Source organism: Mugil cephalus, chromosome 8 (genome assembly GCF_022458985.1).
Source record: "Mugil cephalus isolate CIBA_MC_2020 chromosome 8, CIBA_Mcephalus_1.1, whole genome shotgun sequence".
Lineage (NCBI taxonomy): Eukaryota > Metazoa > Chordata > Actinopteri > Mugiliformes > Mugilidae > Mugil > Mugil cephalus.
The window spans coordinates 10445281-10461933 of record NC_061777.1 but is presented as its reverse complement, the minus strand read 5'-3'; the positions used below and the strand labels follow the sequence as shown (position 1 = coordinate 10461933).

The window sequence follows — 16653 nt, the reverse complement described above, 5'->3', positions numbered from 1 at the left end:
TTAGTCCATTACTAAATTCATACAGAGCATGTTTTCTTATCAACCTTGAAAACTTTATTGATCAGAAAGTAATAAATTTGGATAGCTTGCAAGTCGTCAAAGTTCCAGTATACTCATTACATCATCATCATCAGAGGGGATGCTAACAAAGGAATGCAAGGTGTTGCAACAGCTGCACAATATAACAGCAGATCTCTGTACAAAAAAAAAACATCATACAGATGACCACTGTGCTCTTGCTGACCGAAGTCCCACTGGGACAAGCCTCTTCCGGGCAGTACTGTCCATCTCAGCACTGTTAGGTCTGCGAGCCCAGCGTCCCTCCTCCTACCCTGGACATGAAGAGTAGTGGCCCTTTGTTGACAGCAGAGCTGGGACAAGGAAGGGCACCGTGTCTTTACTTGGAATAAAGAGGGCTACGCGCGTGATTTTTTTTGCCCCCATCTTGTCCCACTCAGGATCAGTCTTTCTTGGTCCTCTTGGCCTTGGCTATGTTCTCCTGACGTTTCTGCTTTTTCTTCTGCTCGCGGTCGCGCGCCTCGATCATCTTGGCCAGCTTCCAGGAGAGCAGGGCGCTGGCGATGAAGAGAGGGGTGAGGGCCAGGATGACAGTGGTGAGGAAGCCGTACGGGTCTTTGGCGGCCCACTCCACGACGTACTCCGCCCACGCTCGGAAGTCGATCATCCTGCTCGGCCACGGCGGTGAATCCAACCTGAGACGGGGGTAACGGGAGAGGAAGCTGTGAGCGACCGGAGCTGAACGATATGTAAACAAATGATCTACTTTCGCAGCGGCTGCAGTTTCACGATCCAGCATCAACTGACAAAATAAATATAAATCAACAGCTTTATTACGGACAAACACACAAACAAGAAAAGCTGGTTTAATATTCGCAACTGTACGTTTTCGTTGCTCTTGTTTTATTTAATATGATCATGAAGTATTTATTTGTGTTTTTCGCTTGAAAAATAAACTGGAGGAGATTAGCATTAGTTGTGGTTTTAAACCGGATATACGCAAAGTTTCTTATCAATCAGGAAATTCAACACGTGATGGAGTATGGGATTTTCTTACATTGATGCAAGAAAAAAAACAACCCACTATTAAGAGTGAAGCTATGCACAACATTACACGTGCACTCTTTGTTATGGTAACAGAGATCTGTTGATTCAGCTTTCATGTTTGAGGCTGTGGTTTGTAGTACCAGTGAAACGTATTGTGTTTATTATTTCGACTAACCCCGTTTTATTCAGCGGGGGAAGACCAAATAGCAGCTTCACTTGCTGTGTTTCCATTCCACCTAGAAATGCGTGAAACCTAAACATTGCAATAAAAAAAAAATGGTAATAGAAACGCCTATACTTTGAAAAAAAAAACTCAAATATCACTAAAACACTTTTATGCTCTCATGAGATGGTTTTTCAGACCTGTCGATATAACAGAGTACCGCAAAAGTGCAACGGGAACACTTTTTTTCACATTTTCCCATCAGTGGAGAGGATGCAGACCAGTTCATCTGAAGTCCATCTTCCTCAAAGTGAAGTCTTGCGAAATGAGAATTATGAGATACCGTGAAACAAGACTTTACGAGAGTCACAGCTCATTCGCAAAGCACCTTCCAGTGGAAACACATACAAAGTGAACTTTACTTACATTTCAGAACTAACGCTTTTATTTTGTGAAAAACTGTAATGGAAACGCAGATAGTGACGCTTCGCAGTGAAGGAAAGATTCAGAAGGTCTGTCCTTCCTGCTGCTGTTAATCTCCACCAATAACACTCCACAAATATGTACATTATTACCCTTCAAGGTTCAACACTTTTATTATTTACTATGTACCGTGGACAATTTCATAACCCAATTACACCTGGTCCGTCTGTGCAAGTGAAACCCCTGTATAGTGCATTGTACATGTTATATATATGTCAGTACCTGTATCTTTTTATTCTATTTCATTATTTACTTTTTATACCCTAGGGGTATTTGGTGCTGGACTGTTTTTAGAATGTCTAGTGTATCTAATAAACTGCCAACTGATGCCTGAGAGAGCAAAATCATGAATTTCTTGGAAGCATAAATAATATTCTTAATAGGATCGTTTAAAGATTCAGAGTCTGGGTCAAAGCAATGAATGCTAATCACACCAGTTGTTAAACACGAGTTTTATCAGGGGATATCCAGCATTGGCAAACCATAATGAACTTTGCCCATCTATGTAACTAAACCCAGTTGCTTTTAATTTTAGACTCAGGACTTAGATCTGGACTACTTCAGAGTTAAATCTGGGAAAACACCTCACTTAGAAGTTATTTATCGTCACAAAAACACGAAAATGACAGATGCTACAAAGTAAGGAGCTCTACAACGCCAGGGGATCCCCAAAAACGAATTCGCTTTATGAATTAGTTTATTAATTCGTTCATTCATTCAAACTTAATTTAGGTTTAATTGAAGTTACTGTTATTTATGGAGCTCCGGCCAGTTCCTCGTCATGCCAAGTTACCTAGCATTAGCCTGGTCTCGTAGCTAACAGAGGCTAACTGTAGTCAAATCGTGGACTCTAGCTATAGCCTCAAACTAAGACGCTGAACTTACAAATCTGAGTTTGCCTGCCACCCCTACTAGACTACAATGGTTGTAATGTGGATAAAGGATAGTGAGATTTGTAGTACCGCTGGCTAACCCGCCCACCCGTAACGGCCTAACTTTCGGGAGCAGGATTTTTGGCTCTGTACCACACGGCGCAGAAAAAACTACGCAAATGTGAAAAAGCATCGACTGTACATTTTCATATAAGACACTTGCGCAACCAAACGCACTGTGAATAAATAAACTTACCCAAATCGGACAAATTTGTATGTATATCCGTGAGAATAATCACCCGCTCCTCCCTGTTCCGGAAATGGTGCGGTAAACTAAAGAGGCATTCACGTAATGCTGACAAAATGGGAAGAAAAGAAAACGACTTCCCCTTTTTCTGACTTGGTAGGGTTAATGCATCATTCCAAAGCGGATAACACTAGCACTAACAAAACAGCCCAACGCACGCCAGATAAAAAACCCATAACGGCATTATTTGTTCAGTTGAGCATATTTTGCAGTCATTTTAAATATGAAAAACACAATTTGTAGCTCCTGCAAAGTTAGTCAAATTGCTTACATGTGCGTGTTTACGGTTATTCTGACGTTTTTTTGCTGATAAATCAGAAGTTACTTTAATCAAGTAAAGATGCCGTCGGTGTAAGTGATACAGCCGATGATTACGATACGTTTTCTCCGACCAGAAGCACAATTTGACAGTTTGACCAATATGCCGTGAAGGCGGCAGCACTTCTCCATCATGATTGGATGTGAGGCGTTCAGTAACACTTGGAAATGTAGTTCATCAAAAGCAGGACTCAGAAAACCACTAAAAGTGCTTAAATTCATAGTTTTCGCGTTTAGGCTTCCATTAAAGCGTTCATCTTCAGCTATTTCCTGAAGTACTATTGCTCGCTCAATCTTTGGAGCTTTATAAGTTAAGTAAATATCCTACAAGGTATGTTACAAGTATGCAGTTGCCCTAAAAATCAAAACATTAGACTGCTTGACAGGCCAGTGGTGAACAAACATTCACTAAATGTTTTAAACCATACAATTAAAATAGAAGCAGAAGGGTGGTCAGTCATGTTATCGTTGTGTATCAGTGTATTTTATATATTACAGCGATTTGTGATAATATTAGTACTGACATGCTGCATAATGATTAATGTCAACACAAAACTAATTTTTCAATGTGGTCCACATTATTACTGAGTGTGGATGAATAAGAATCTTGTTGAAACTTCTGATCATGTGAGAAACTGCACAGTGTGGAGAATAAAGCATATGATAAGGCAATATCCGTGTAAAAGAAAAAAAAAAGGAAGAACAAGAAAGAAGCAAAAAGGCCCTGGCTTTCTGAGAAAGATGACTAACATAACAAAGGAGGACCTGCTGGCTTTGTGAACTTCCTGTGGGGAAGTATTGAAACCAAATCAGGTTAGGCCACATCTGCTCCGTCCATACGGCATGGATCACTTTCAGAGCAGTTCAAAGGCCAGCCTTTTAGACCTACTCACAGAGGAAGGAGAGGGGCAGCTGGGAACACATGCAGCGGACAGACACATTGCAAACACACATTCTGGTTTACCAGCATAGTTCTGGGCAAACTTTTATAGACAATTTAGAAAAACATCAGCAACTTGGTGGTTCTCTTTCATCACATGACTATATAACTATGCTGCTGCCTCAAGTCTCGTGAGGCGTGGAGATTTTAGGGGGGTGGGGGGGCAGTGCTGCCACACCCTAACCCCTGATGAGTATTGTACTCCTACAGAAGCGGGCCCCCTTTTCATGACGCAGCTATGGAACCAACATTATCAGCAGGCAAGGGTGGGGGACCATAAAATGGCTGCACCACAAATTATAGTTAACCAGCTCCACTAGTTTGTGTGTCAAAGTTTTTACAAGAAAAACAGCAGGGCTGGCCAGACCTTGAGGAATGTCTAACATCCCTTTTCAGTTCAAATTGATATACTCAACTAGTGAGTAGGGAGTGGTGAACATAATGGGATGCAGAGCTCTTAAAGGGCTACTCCTCCAGTTTAGAGTTGCATTTTAACAAAACCGGGAGACCTTCAAAAAAGCAGTGTTTAAAATCAATGGGTCGTGTTAGATAAAGCACGGGCCAAACTGCACTGATCACACGGTCATCCTGCACTTCGGGTGACGCACCTCCACGGGATCATTGACCCACACTGTATGCCAAGTAAATAGCACATCTATCAAACTCCCGGGTGGCGTGTGATTGGTTTTCCTTTGAACATTTTACTGTGCCAATCATGCACCTAGGTTACTTTCCCGGAGCTGTTTCCTGAGCCACAGAGCTCTTTTCAAATGCTGAGCACCCCACAAGGTGCCAATTACGCCGACCCTTATGTGTAAAATCTGTGGAGGACCCCAATCAGCCGGATCACCTTGAACACAGTTTTGCCCACTATTTTTGTACATTTGTTCATAAGATAATTATATAATTTTTTTTTTTTGCTATTTTCTATTTCATTTTTACCAGATAACACTTTTTTTACTTGTGGTTTTTAAAGGTGTAATTTCATGTGCAACTAAGCTACTGTGACCAAGTAATTTCCCTTGTGGATCATTAAAGTCTAGCTAAGTCTGCGTCTGGAATAAAGAATGGAAAGGAAGAGCAGACAGAGCGTAGTTTCGCAGGGTGTGTTCGATTAATTGTCTATACACTGCGGCGTAGTGAGCCAAACTCAGCCACTGCGAAGTGACTGATGTGTGACTACATAGGACAAGCATGTCCAGCTCACGGTCCAGCTCTGTGTCTGTGTTCCTCCTCCCACGGCCTTTCTGCCTCTGACAGCTGAGAGGACTAAAGCCTCGAAAACAACCAGCGCGTTGTTATTGAAGAAGCGAAGGGCCCGGGGTGGTAGCTCAGGCTCCAAAGGAAAAAAAAAAAAAGAAAAAGAAAAAGTCAGTTTTCTTGCCCCCCTTTTACCCCTGTGGGAAACTGCGAGGCCGCCCCTGGATTAAGTCCCCGCCTTTAAACTCAAATAAGAAGAAAACTTCAAAGGCCGTCGGCCGCCGGGGCTCCGCCCTCGCGCTCCCGTACTGCTTCACAAAGGATTTGCCGACGTTCGGGAATTCCGCCTCCGGTTCCTTTTATAGCGCCACTCGTGCGCTGGCAGCGGCCCAGGACTCCGCCCACCCCGGTTACTTTGACAACACAAAGGACTTCACGGAACTCGCAGGCGCCGCCCACCTCTCCAAATAAGGGCAGTCTCTCCATGTAGGGCAAACAATCGGTGCGAGATTGCCCTTTTCTCTTCCTTATCCCGTTTATATGATCGGAGAGGAACTGCGCTTCAGGTTGGAAGCGGTGCGATCATGGCCGAGCGAGTCCAGCAGCCCCCAGCCAAGCGGCTCTGCTGCCGGCCCGGCTACAACCCGGCATGCAGGCAGGGGCAGCGGGCTGGAGGAGTCCTGTGTGGCGGCGCGGGGTCTGCTTCGGGAGGGTCGGGAAATGGGAAAACGCACAACCCCGAGTCGTTGCTCGACATCGCGGCGCGCAGAGTCGCGGAGAAGTGGCCGTTCCAGCGGGTGGAGGAGCGGTTCGAGAGGATCCCGGAGCCCGTCCAGCGGAGGATCGTATATTGGTCATTCCCGAGAAGCGAGAAGGAGATCTGTATGTATTCCTCTTTCAACGCCGGCGGAGAGGAAAGTGGAACTAGCGGGGACAATAATGACGAGACCCAGCTGCCTTTCCTACGGGGTGTCACTCTGCTAGAGGGTGGCTGGGTGGACAACGTATTGCAAGTCGGTGAGTGGACTATAACGTTACAAAAAAAAATAAAAATAAATAACGCAGGGAAGCAGCCTAGAATAAACAAAACTCGCAACGTTTTGGCTTCTATGTGGACCCGTGCCAGACTTTAAAGGGCTTGTGTTTGCCTTCCATAGCCTTGGCCATTATAAACAACGCAGGGTATTTCCACACCAGTCTACCCTATAGCTGTGTGAGAATAGCATTTTTTTCAGATAAGCCCGTAATAGTAGCCCACTTCCCCTTGTTTTTACCCACTGAGCTGCGCGCATTGAATGGCCCAGAGCCATCCCAATTGGAAGCTTAGCACTTTGTTCCTATTTTTGTGTCTTTCCAGCACTCCGTGCCCCCACCAATGGGTACGCAGACAAAAGCCCCCTATATCTTTTCACCGCTGGCTAAATAGACGATATTTAGAAAGGGTGGGAGGGACGGCGATTTAAAGCCACAGTGCTTCTATTTTGTTTGCCAAACACCTTTGTGAGACAGACTGGAGCTTTTTTATTTGTTGCCTTGAAGCCCGAGCTATGTGCGCCAGGCAAAAGGTGTATTTTCTCCCCTCTCTCGGCTGCATTATTTGCGCTAAAAGCTCGGAGTAAACAGAGGTGCTGAACGCTCAGCAACCCCCCTGCCTGGCTGGCTGCCTCCGCCAGAGCCACAATATTTCACTGCATTCGTCAGTGCAATAGACTCAGCTGTCAATCCGACTCCCCACCCTTGGAAACCGTTCAGGATTCTAATCCCATTACCCTCCCCAGTTCATCTGAATCTTAATGCATTCTGCAAACAAGATTTTATGCATGATCTTCTTCCTCCTTCGCCCTCCCTATCCCTCTGTCTCTCTCATTCTCCCTTCTCCCTCGTCCCCCTCTTCCTCCTCTCTCACTTCTTGGCTTACTATTCCTCCAAAGAATCTGTGTGGAGATGGCTTCAGCTCTTGTGGGCTCAGAGAATGTGCAGTGCACAATAGTAGCCATGGAGCAGGCAGACAGGCAGGCAGCTCTCCCACCCTCTCTGGCCTGTTTACCAGATTCCCCAGCATTAGGCTCATTTATGTGCTCACTCTTTTGGGGCTTTAGGAAGCTGAACGCTCAGCACGGGGTAAAATGAAAAGTGCGAGGCGTCAGCGAGGAGATGTGTGTGTGTGTGTGTGTGTGCGCTTTCGAAAATAGTCTCAAATGAGTGACAAAAGGGCCGATGGGGTCATCTTCTGTGGACATGCATGTGTTTTATTTTGTGTGTGTGTGTGTGTGCGATAGGAACAAAAAAGAAGGAGAAAAAAATATGTGTCAGTGTGTGCATGTGTGTGGGTGGGGGATGATAAACACAGAGGGGGATCGTACATGCGCCTGTGTGTGTGTGTGTGCGTGTGTGTGTGTCTGTCTTCGCCTGCATGGGCTGTCAGTCTCATCCAGGCATGCTCGCAGAGAGTGGAGAATGACAGGCGAGCACACAGCAGGAGGAGGGCATGTTATGCTGATTGCAATTTTCACCCCACAATGGTTTTTTTCTTTTCTTTTTCTCTTATTATTATTTTTTTATTTCTTTTTTAGCCGGTGGAAGATAAAGCCACGGAAGAGAAAATGATAAATAAAAGATGCAATCTACTCCAGGGGACAGGCAGCCACTGGAGGATGAGGGCTTAAAAGCAGGGCAGCATGGGAGGGGGCTGTCAACCACATCACACACCACATGTATTGGCCCATCAAACACATACAGTGGGTCAGGGCTGGAAAAAAAAGGAGGGTGTGTGTGTGTGCGCACACAAGCGTGCATGCTTTGTGTGGCTTCTTGTGCGTGTGTGTTGTCAGTGGGATGGGATTCAGTGTTGATGATGAAAGACAGTAGAGCGATAGAATAGATGCGGAGGTTATTGTGTATGGGGGGGTGGGGGGGAGCTAATATACTTGAATGGATCTGCTGTCGCTGTGTTCCTCTCCTTCCCCTCCTGTCTCCTCCTCCGCCTCCTTCCCTCCCTAGCGAGCAGCTATAAAACTCTCCATATTTACTCCCCTAAGGCCAACTACCAGCCCCCAGTCTCCTGTGATTATTTATCTTTTTCTCAAAGACATTAATCACACGCTTTCCCCTTTTTTCACCCCCCATCCCCTCCCTCCTCCACCTCTTTCCATACATCAGTGCAATGGAAGGAACGGATGGAGGGGAGGGGGGGGTGTCGACGTTCTTAGGGGAAGAGCAATAGATCGGGCGATATCAAGAAAAAGAGGGGAAGCCTGGAGGGAGAGTGTGGGTGGAAAATGCAAAAAGGGGGAAAGAAGCATTGAAATGGTGATTGCGGGAGAAGGGGGACGCAACGAAAGTAAAGAATGAAGCGCGGAAAAAGAGGAGAGAGTGAGATGGATGGGTTGTTCTTTCTCCCATGCGAGCTCATCTGTTCCAATGCCAGCCTTCAAGATAAATATTCATATGTGAACGCGAGTGTTATCTGGCAGTCCGCTGCTCCCGGGTTATAGCAGTTTTATAACAGCCCGGCTCCGGCCCCTCTGTGATGAATTCGCCGGCCGTCGAGCAGGTAGAGGAACGCGCTCCCAACCCTCGACCTGTACGGAGGAGGAAAAAAGAAAAAAAAAAGGTTCGGTGTGTAATAATACATCAGAAGCTCCAAATGATTCGAATTAAATATACATGCTGCTTTGAAGAACCGTCCCCTAACGGCAGCTGTCTGTCAGAAAAAATTACGCCGTCTCGAGCTGATCACAGACATATCGGTAAATCTCACCGGCGAGCCAAGTTCAGAATTTCTTTAGCTTGTCAATCACGCCGGCGTGGAAGACTTCCCGACCTGCCCGTTGTGATCACAGCATCTGTTCCCCGGTGCCCTTGTGTAATTTAGACTCGGAGGCTCGTCGCGCTGAAAGGAAGGCTAGCATTATGGTGCCCCATCCTCTAATTATAGAATTCTAATCCTATGGCTCTAGCATGGCATGACAAAGCATGTTTGCACTTCATTACCCTCCTTCCTGTTTTAGTCCTCGAGTCTGGGTCAAGTGCACCCCCCCCCGCTCTCATTTATTCATAACATGGTCCGTCCTGCTGCTCCTCCTCCCCTTGACCCCGTCATACTCGTATATTTCTCCTACCACCCATCCACCCACCCCACCCCATGTCTACCTCCGGGGTTTATGCTACGAGGTAAAAAAAAAAAAAACATAACACCCAACACACACACTCAGTCTTACTATCCTGTTACCGTAAGCCCCATGTCCCTAAGGAGTGACATACTGATGCCTGGCATATGTCGCTCTCTGCAACGTCATTAGCATAGGCTACATGCTACGACCTATTTATCCAGCTCCCCTTGTTAGTCTAATTTTTCGCACGGAAAATGCATGTCATTTTACCATGCTGCTGCCCCAAATCCGAGTGATGAGGTGGACACTCGGAGGCTGCTTTAAATTCAACTATAATTAAAGTAGATGCGCATATCCTACCGACTATTTAGGTGTTTCTTTCCATGACGGCATTGTTGGACTAGATATCCTGTAATATTTTGCCTTTCCCCTTCCTAAAATAACTCCAGAGTGTCCGTGGCAGTCATGCCTGTTTGAGTGTGAATGTCATCCATCCCTGCTCCACCTATTTCAGACACAAATTGGTGTGTGTGTGTGTGTGTGTGTGTTTGTCTGACTTTTGCTACTGCATGCTCATAACTCAGGTTAATTTGTTCACGCTCGGGAGAATCTTAATTAGGTTTCTGCGTCATCTACTCTCTCTCTCTCACCCTCTTTTTATCATGATGTCAATGAAACAATGAAATAACAACCAGGCGGGTGGTTCCCTGTTTGTTTGTTTTTTTTAACCCGTGAACCGCCACAGATGGAGAGTATCGCAGCCCTGGCTTTTTCTAAATTGTGTGTCTAGCTTCTTAAAATCATTACAGGTGCCGTGTCAGTAGAGGAGCTGCAGGGCGAAGTTATTTTTATTCTGACTTTGCATCACGTAAGTGCTTGGTGTTAAAGCCGAACCTCGGTGACGTAAGAGATCATCTACAATAGTACAGGGCTGATGAAAACAAAAGGGCTGATACAAAAAAAGAATACCTGCGCACACTACGAGGTTCTCGTTTATGGGACGGAGCTGGAAGCCGAACGCCAAGGAGAAATCTGTGCCACAAGTTGAAGGAACCGAGTACAAACGCGTTTTTTCCTCCGTACTGTTTTTGAAGTAAGAATTCACAAGGCCTTTCAAAGGGCTTCTTGAGAACCCGCGTCGATATTTCAAGCATTTTGTCCACGAAGGTGCAGAATTCAAGATGCGAAATCTTGCATGAGCATGTCGTCTCCGAGACGCTATCAGGCAAAGCGGCGTTTGTTTGCCGGGTGAGGGCTTATTCTTTCTGTTTGTGTGTGGGCTGCTTCTTTTCATGTGGGTGGATCTGCTCTTATTTCCCTGTTAGGTTAGAGAGTTCCTTTATCTTTTTACGATGCCCGTCGAGAGTGAGCCCACAAGACGGAGCGCTCCCGAACATGCCAGCAAACCGGTGTGTTTGAAAAGGCTCGGCTTGTGGCATAAGAACTTTGAGGAGTTCGGGCACGATACAACTCACAGCTTTTTTTTAAAAAATATGTATAAATATATTCCCCTGTGAGTGTTGGATGCTATTAGCGCACCTTTTAGGGGGATCTGTGAAAGCAAACCTTGATCAGATGTCCTCTGTGGATCAGGCTCCGAGGTGAGAGCGCTGATGGAGCAATGATCCTGGATCCGGTGCCTCAGGTCCATCCCTTGGCATGTGACTAACCCTGGGCTTGTATCGTCATGGAAACATGGCTGAGCCTAGAGCTAGTGTAAACATCTGGCTGTCCAAGAGGGAGAGAGAGAGAGGGGAGGGGGGGCGGCAACTGCATCCATGTGAAGAGACATGGAGTCCTTAGAGAAAGTGCTCTCTCCCTCTCCGTCTCGGCCTGTGTGAGTCTGAGAGACTGAGAGAAGCGGATTCCAGGCCTTTGTCCCATTATGTCGGTTGAATGGAAAGAAGATAGGATACCTTTCAGCTGTTGTGTAATGGAAACACGTTCGCTTGGTCTCCCCCCTTTGTGTGCGTGTCCTGTGCATGCAAATGTGCCCGTGCGAGTGTTTGCACAAAACATTGCGGTGTTGTGTAACTCATTTGATATCCAAGATTAATATCGCCGGTGTTAATTATGCGATACCGATGATGCTAGATGTTATCGGGGGACAGAGAGCGTCCAGGAAAATTAGTCGAAGGGAATATTCGCCATGTAAAGTTGAAGTCGTATAAGCATCACTGTAAATCTGGAATGTGATAATTAGTTTCATTCTGCTCATAATGAGTTTCAGCTCAGGCCTCCGATAACCGAATAACCGGAGCCAGTTTTCAGCCTGGGTGGCCCATTCGGGGATGGAACCCATAAAGCAAACTATGTCCCATGCTCCACCCATTGAGTCGTAGGTGACCACCGGCTCTCCTGCTAGCTGTGTCATCTTCCCACCATGTCAGCATTTCCCAGAAGACGCCAGCGCTTGTCACGGCCTCGGCTTCGAATTCTTAAGCAATCCTATTTGCAGACCCAAATGTGCCTCTAGATAGATTATTCCCAGCACAGGCTAGAACTTCCTGTAGCCAGACATGTTCCGTCTTCAGCGCTCAGCTATGTATAACAGTCTCCTTCTCTTCACATTTCCAGTGCCGTGCCCAAGATTCTTATTCAGTCTCACCACCTCGAGCTAGCGCTGATGCCTGTGTGCCTTATTTCCACTTCGCCTACCTGACTGGAGTCAGCCTCCGTCCCAGTCCCATTCCTGATCCCAGACTGTTTCCTCCCTGCCCCTCTTAAATCACCGCTCCCAGCTCCAGCCCTAGCCGCCTGCCTCGCTCCTGCCACTTTGCCAGACCTATCACCAGATGCCCAGATACCTCTCTTCATAATAACCCCGCACGCTAGCCCTGGCTCGTTTTCAGAGACGCTCAGTGTACAAGATCGGCATGTGTTGGTCCTTGTTAAAATAAACCAGCTAAAGTAATAAAGTTCCAGCATGAGCTCTGTAACGTCTGCCCCAGTCCCCATTCCAGCTTGACTTGTCTCCTGTCCCAGACTGTGGCTGTTGGGTGTGCGTCAGCACAGCTCCTCGGCTGGCTGACTCTGTCTAGGAATCCAGTCCTCCTTCCACAGAGCTCCTGCCCCTCTCCTCTCTGTCAGTGCAGGAAGCTAACGCAGGGAGCAGGCGATAGAAAGGCTACTAAATCCACAATGACAAGGCCCTATTAAAAGACGTTTTTTCTATTTCATTTAATGACTTTTATTACCAGCCGCCCTCCTCTCTTCGATTTGGCAATAATAACAACAGGGGAATGCAGCACTCAGCGTTCTCCTATCTGATTCTCCCTTTCACTTTTTTTTTTTTTTCCTTTTAATGAATTCCTCTTTGCACCAATGGGCTGCTGAAATAAGCACAAAGGAGTCCAAGACTCTGCTTACTGCAGCGGAAGGTTCAGGGTATGTGTATAGCGTGTGTGTGTGTGTGTGTGTTTGTGTGTGTGCGCCTCACATGTATGTACATAAACATGGTGCATGTGCTGAAGACTGCACACACGCCTCCACTGTTGCCAGAACAGAGCCTTTCTGTGCAGTTTGGTCAACAGCTGTTTTTTTCCAGACGCCAGATCAGTCCGAGCGATTTCCGTGCGTGTGCACATACTTGCGGTGCACTTCGCTCGGGGCCGTAGAAAGTCGCCTATAAGTCGACGACAGTCATTTGCACGTATCCCAGACGAACGCACGGCGCGCCAACGAATCATTGTTGCTTCTGCTTGCATTGCTTTCATATTTCCCTCACATCTATCTCCAAATACTTGCGCGGCTTTGTAAATAAAGGTGGATTCTTGCAGCTGGCTTTTTTTTTTCTTATATCCGCGTGCGGATGAATATGAGCGTGCGCGCGTGTGTGACTTTGTGTGTTAATGGCTCGGCGAGGGTGTTTATGGCCGTGTGTGTCAGGCTGAATAAAGGTGAGGCATGTTAATGATAAGAGGGTGGATGACATTCCCGTCTGTCATCGTTCCCACCCTATCTCATTTCCACTTTTCGCACGCACGCACACTTGCACGCATGCTTTAAGGCGCACACGCACGTGCCTCGCGGTGCCAGGGCGCCAGCGACTAGGCGCCTTAGAATAAACAACAGCGAGAGCATGAGGGCTTTACCTGCCGCTGACCCCGGGGCCGCGTGTGCGCACGCAAACACACACACGTACGCGGACTCTTGACGGAGGCGGTCACTCATTGACCGGTCCCTCCCCCATCATTGGACTGGCCCGATGTTGACCTCTTCACTTGACCCCTAGGGATTTACTAAAGTCAAAGGTCGATCTGGTCAGACTGTCCCTCCTGTGGCTGATTGCTCTGCTTGAAAGACGGACCCGTGCTCACATTATTGTTTTCCGATAAATAGCACCCGACTAAAGGAAAAGATTGCTTGCCTGATTGAATGTGTGAATGTGTCTTTTGCACGTCCCAATAAGCAATCCATCACGTGAAACATCAGTCACGGAGCGGACAAAGAATATGCCCAGTTTTTTTTTTTTTTTTTCGTCCTTTTGTGGTCCAATTGGGAATCTGAGCCATATTGAGAGGGGCGGAGGGGGAGGCGTTAACCCCCCCCCCCCCTTCTATCCCGGCAGGCTCAAGTGCCGTGTGAGCTATGCGGAGGAGGAGGTCCTGTGAGTGTAAGGTGCCTCTGGCTGTGCCTGGTCCAACGATGTCGTGGCTGTGTGGCATGTGAGACATGCATTCATTGCTCTGTGGCAGAACGGGGCTGAATAGAGCTAGAAAAGCTCTCCAGGCATGAGAGACAGAGAGACAGACAAAGAAAGACAATGAGAAAGATTCAAAGGGAAGGAGAGAAAGGCTTTCAACTGACTGCAGAATTTAGTTTGCCCTCCTAAAGAGTTGTCTTCAAGGAGCTCTTTCTTTCTCCTCCTTGCTCATTTTCTTATATGCTCGTTCCCTTTCTCTCGCCTCAACCCTGCCCTTCATCCCTTTGTCATCTTACTTTCTTGTTGTAATCACTCAATAAACCCTGCCTATCCTTCCTCTCTTTCGTGCATTCTTTTCCTTTTGTTTATAAGCTCTCATGGTGTCTGTTTCTCCCGTTCTTGATTTTCCAGTTCCATTTCCCAAGCCGGAGCAATAGAAACCATTACTGTATTTACACTGTCCCTATCTAGATGTTCCCATAGTGCGTCCGGTGCCTGAACTCCCTAAAGAAGGCTTGCTGGCTAGCTAAGCCCCTGCCCCGTACGCGGTGCTCGGAGCTAGCAGTCCGCATCCAGACCTCGGGGGCTATCAATGGTTTCTACATTTAGATGCTCCCTCTTTATCACCGTATGGAGTTATGACCGGAACGAGACTTGGCCTGCTCGCTCTGAGGTCTTTCTCTAAAAATGACCCTTCACCCCGTGTTTCCCAGTCACGGAGGACCGTCCTTTGGGGTGTTCAACATCCACCGTTTTTTCAGGAGTTCATCTGGTGTCATTCGATTTAATACGCGTATCGGATTCCGTTGTTGTCTTGAATGTTTATTGCACCGATCGGGTTGCTAGGCTGTGTTTTTCATCATTGTAGTGGCTAGATTCATATTAAATGTGTATTTCGGGGTACTTTATTGTGAGCCTTATTGAAAAGACAGGATCTACTTTTTTTACCATTAGGGACTCTAGTGGAAAATTAGCACCATAAATCAGGTTGTGTGTGTGTGTGTGTGTGTGTGTGTGCGCCTTCGCTCAACTCATTTAACAATAAGGGCTTACGTGAAACCAGTGTTGTCACCGGGCATTGTTGAAGATGACTGTCTGCCGCTGTCTGCATCCTAGGCCCAAACCCTCCCTATCTGTCTGTCTGACTGTCTGTCTGTCTGGCCAGTTGTTAGCCGGCTAGCTGTCCCTCCTGGGTGGCTACATCACCTCAACCCCCCCCTCCCCCCTCCCCCTCACACCCTGTGACAGCCCGGCCAGGGGAGACACGGGTAATGGTCCTCTCTGATGTACACCCCTAGTCAATTGAAGTGGATGGCAGACACACGCCTAAAATAACAAAAGGAGGGGAGAGAAGGAGAGAGGGCGGAGAGGGAGGAGGGAGGAGGGGGAGGGAAGGAGCGAAGCGATCGATAAAGCAGGGACACATTGCCTAATAAAGATTTATTCCCCCCCACCACCACCACCACCACCACCACCACCACCTCACTCTCGCGGTCCGCCTTGGCAGGGAGGCGAGGGGGAGGAGAGAATGTGATTAGTGGACTTCTTCTCCAGGGGTGCCTCTGATAGCATGTGCGTACGCGTGCATGGCAATACGATTGCCCCCGACGTGTTGTGTGTATTTTTTGCATCTCCTGTGTGTTTATCGCGCGCGCCTCTTTCCCTCCCAAGAGCAAATGGGGTTAAAAACAGACTCTGTCGTTTGTTCTGCCAGCAGTGGCCCTAGCAGCTGCAGCTGTGTCCCTGCCTCTCTCTCTTCCTGTCAGCTAATATTTAGTTAATCTTTGGTCTGGGACCTACGGGACTGGCCGGAGCTCCTGGTGCCCCATCCATCTCGCACTGATCTATATTCCACACTGGATCCCTGTGCCATTAACCACCACCGAGGGGGGAGGAGAGCAGAGCAGGGGATGGAGCGGCGCGGAGGTAGAACGAAGAGGAAAGGGCAGATGGGTGGAGGTAGAGCCGTAGAGAGACAAGAGAGTGATGGAGAGGAAGCAATAGAAGGAGGAGGTGGAGAAGGAGGGTGGTGGTGGTGGGGCGGGGGGCTGTCTACCGTCTCAACACTAAATGAGAGGATAAGGGAGGCGAGGAGGTGGATCGGCCGCCGCGGCCGTGGCAGAAATGCCTTCCCCTGATTTTGAGGAAAGGTCTCACGTGGTGATGCAGTGCAAGAAAAGTGCACAGGGTTGCGTTTGATAGGCTGTTTGTTTATTTTCGAAGCGCACCGTTCCCATTCATTTCCTCCCGACTCCTCTGATATCCTGCCCCGGCCGATGCTGTCTTCGATCAAGTCTCTCATACAGACGAGCAGCTGGAGTTACTTCAGTTCAACAATAAACAACGGAGAGGTAGAGTGTTTCCACAAGGAGGTGGGAAAGGTTGAGGAGCGAAAAGATGGCGGAGGAGGACGAGGAGGAGGAGGAGGAGGAGGAGGAGGAGGAGGAGGAGGAGGAGGAGGAGGAGGAGGAGGAGGAGGAGGAGGAAAAAGAAACTAGGTATAGGTGTGGGAGTGAGCGATCCATATGCATGAGTGGGCCACTTCATT

The 16653-nt window shown here is 47.5% G+C and overlaps 2 protein-coding genes across 4 annotated transcripts in view; one reads left to right on the top strand and one right to left on the bottom strand.

Annotated features, from left to right (window-relative positions):
- Positions 1-31: 31 nt before the first annotated feature.
- smim15 (small integral membrane protein 15) lies at positions 32-2999 on the bottom strand. 2 transcript variants are annotated; one of them, XM_047591313.1, is made up of 2 exons: positions 2840-2999; positions 32-713 (listed from the first exon to the last, which is right to left on the bottom strand). In XM_047591313.1, exon 2 carries the CDS (start codon positions 683-685, stop codon positions 461-463), a length of 225 nt encoding a protein of 74 aa, XP_047447269.1. In that variant the 5' UTR covers positions 686-713; positions 2840-2999; the 3' UTR covers positions 32-460. The 2 variants fall into 2 exon arrangements, with proteins under 2 accessions (XP_047447269.1, XP_047447268.1); XM_047591312.1 differs by having other exon boundaries at positions 32-820; positions 2840-2930.
- A 2084-nt stretch (positions 3000-5083) lies between these two features.
- LOC125012341 (zinc finger SWIM domain-containing protein 6) overlaps positions 5084-16653 on the top strand; it is a 46249-nt gene continuing 34679 nt past the window's right edge. Inside the window, exon 1 of one of the 2 annotated variants that reach the window (XM_047592237.1) lies at positions 5084-6365. In XM_047592237.1, the coding sequence (XP_047448193.1) occupies positions 5933-6365 (433 nt within the window). In that variant the 5' untranslated portion in view covers positions 5084-5932. The remainder of the gene's footprint in view (positions 6366-16653) is intronic. The other variant, XM_047592236.1, reaches the window with a different exon arrangement.

Excerpts from the sequence above, each read along its gene's own strand:
- smim15 (XM_047591312.1), bottom strand. The coding sequence starts at position 817 with ATGCTGGATCGTGAAACTGCAGCCGCTGCGAAAGTAGATCATTTGTTT.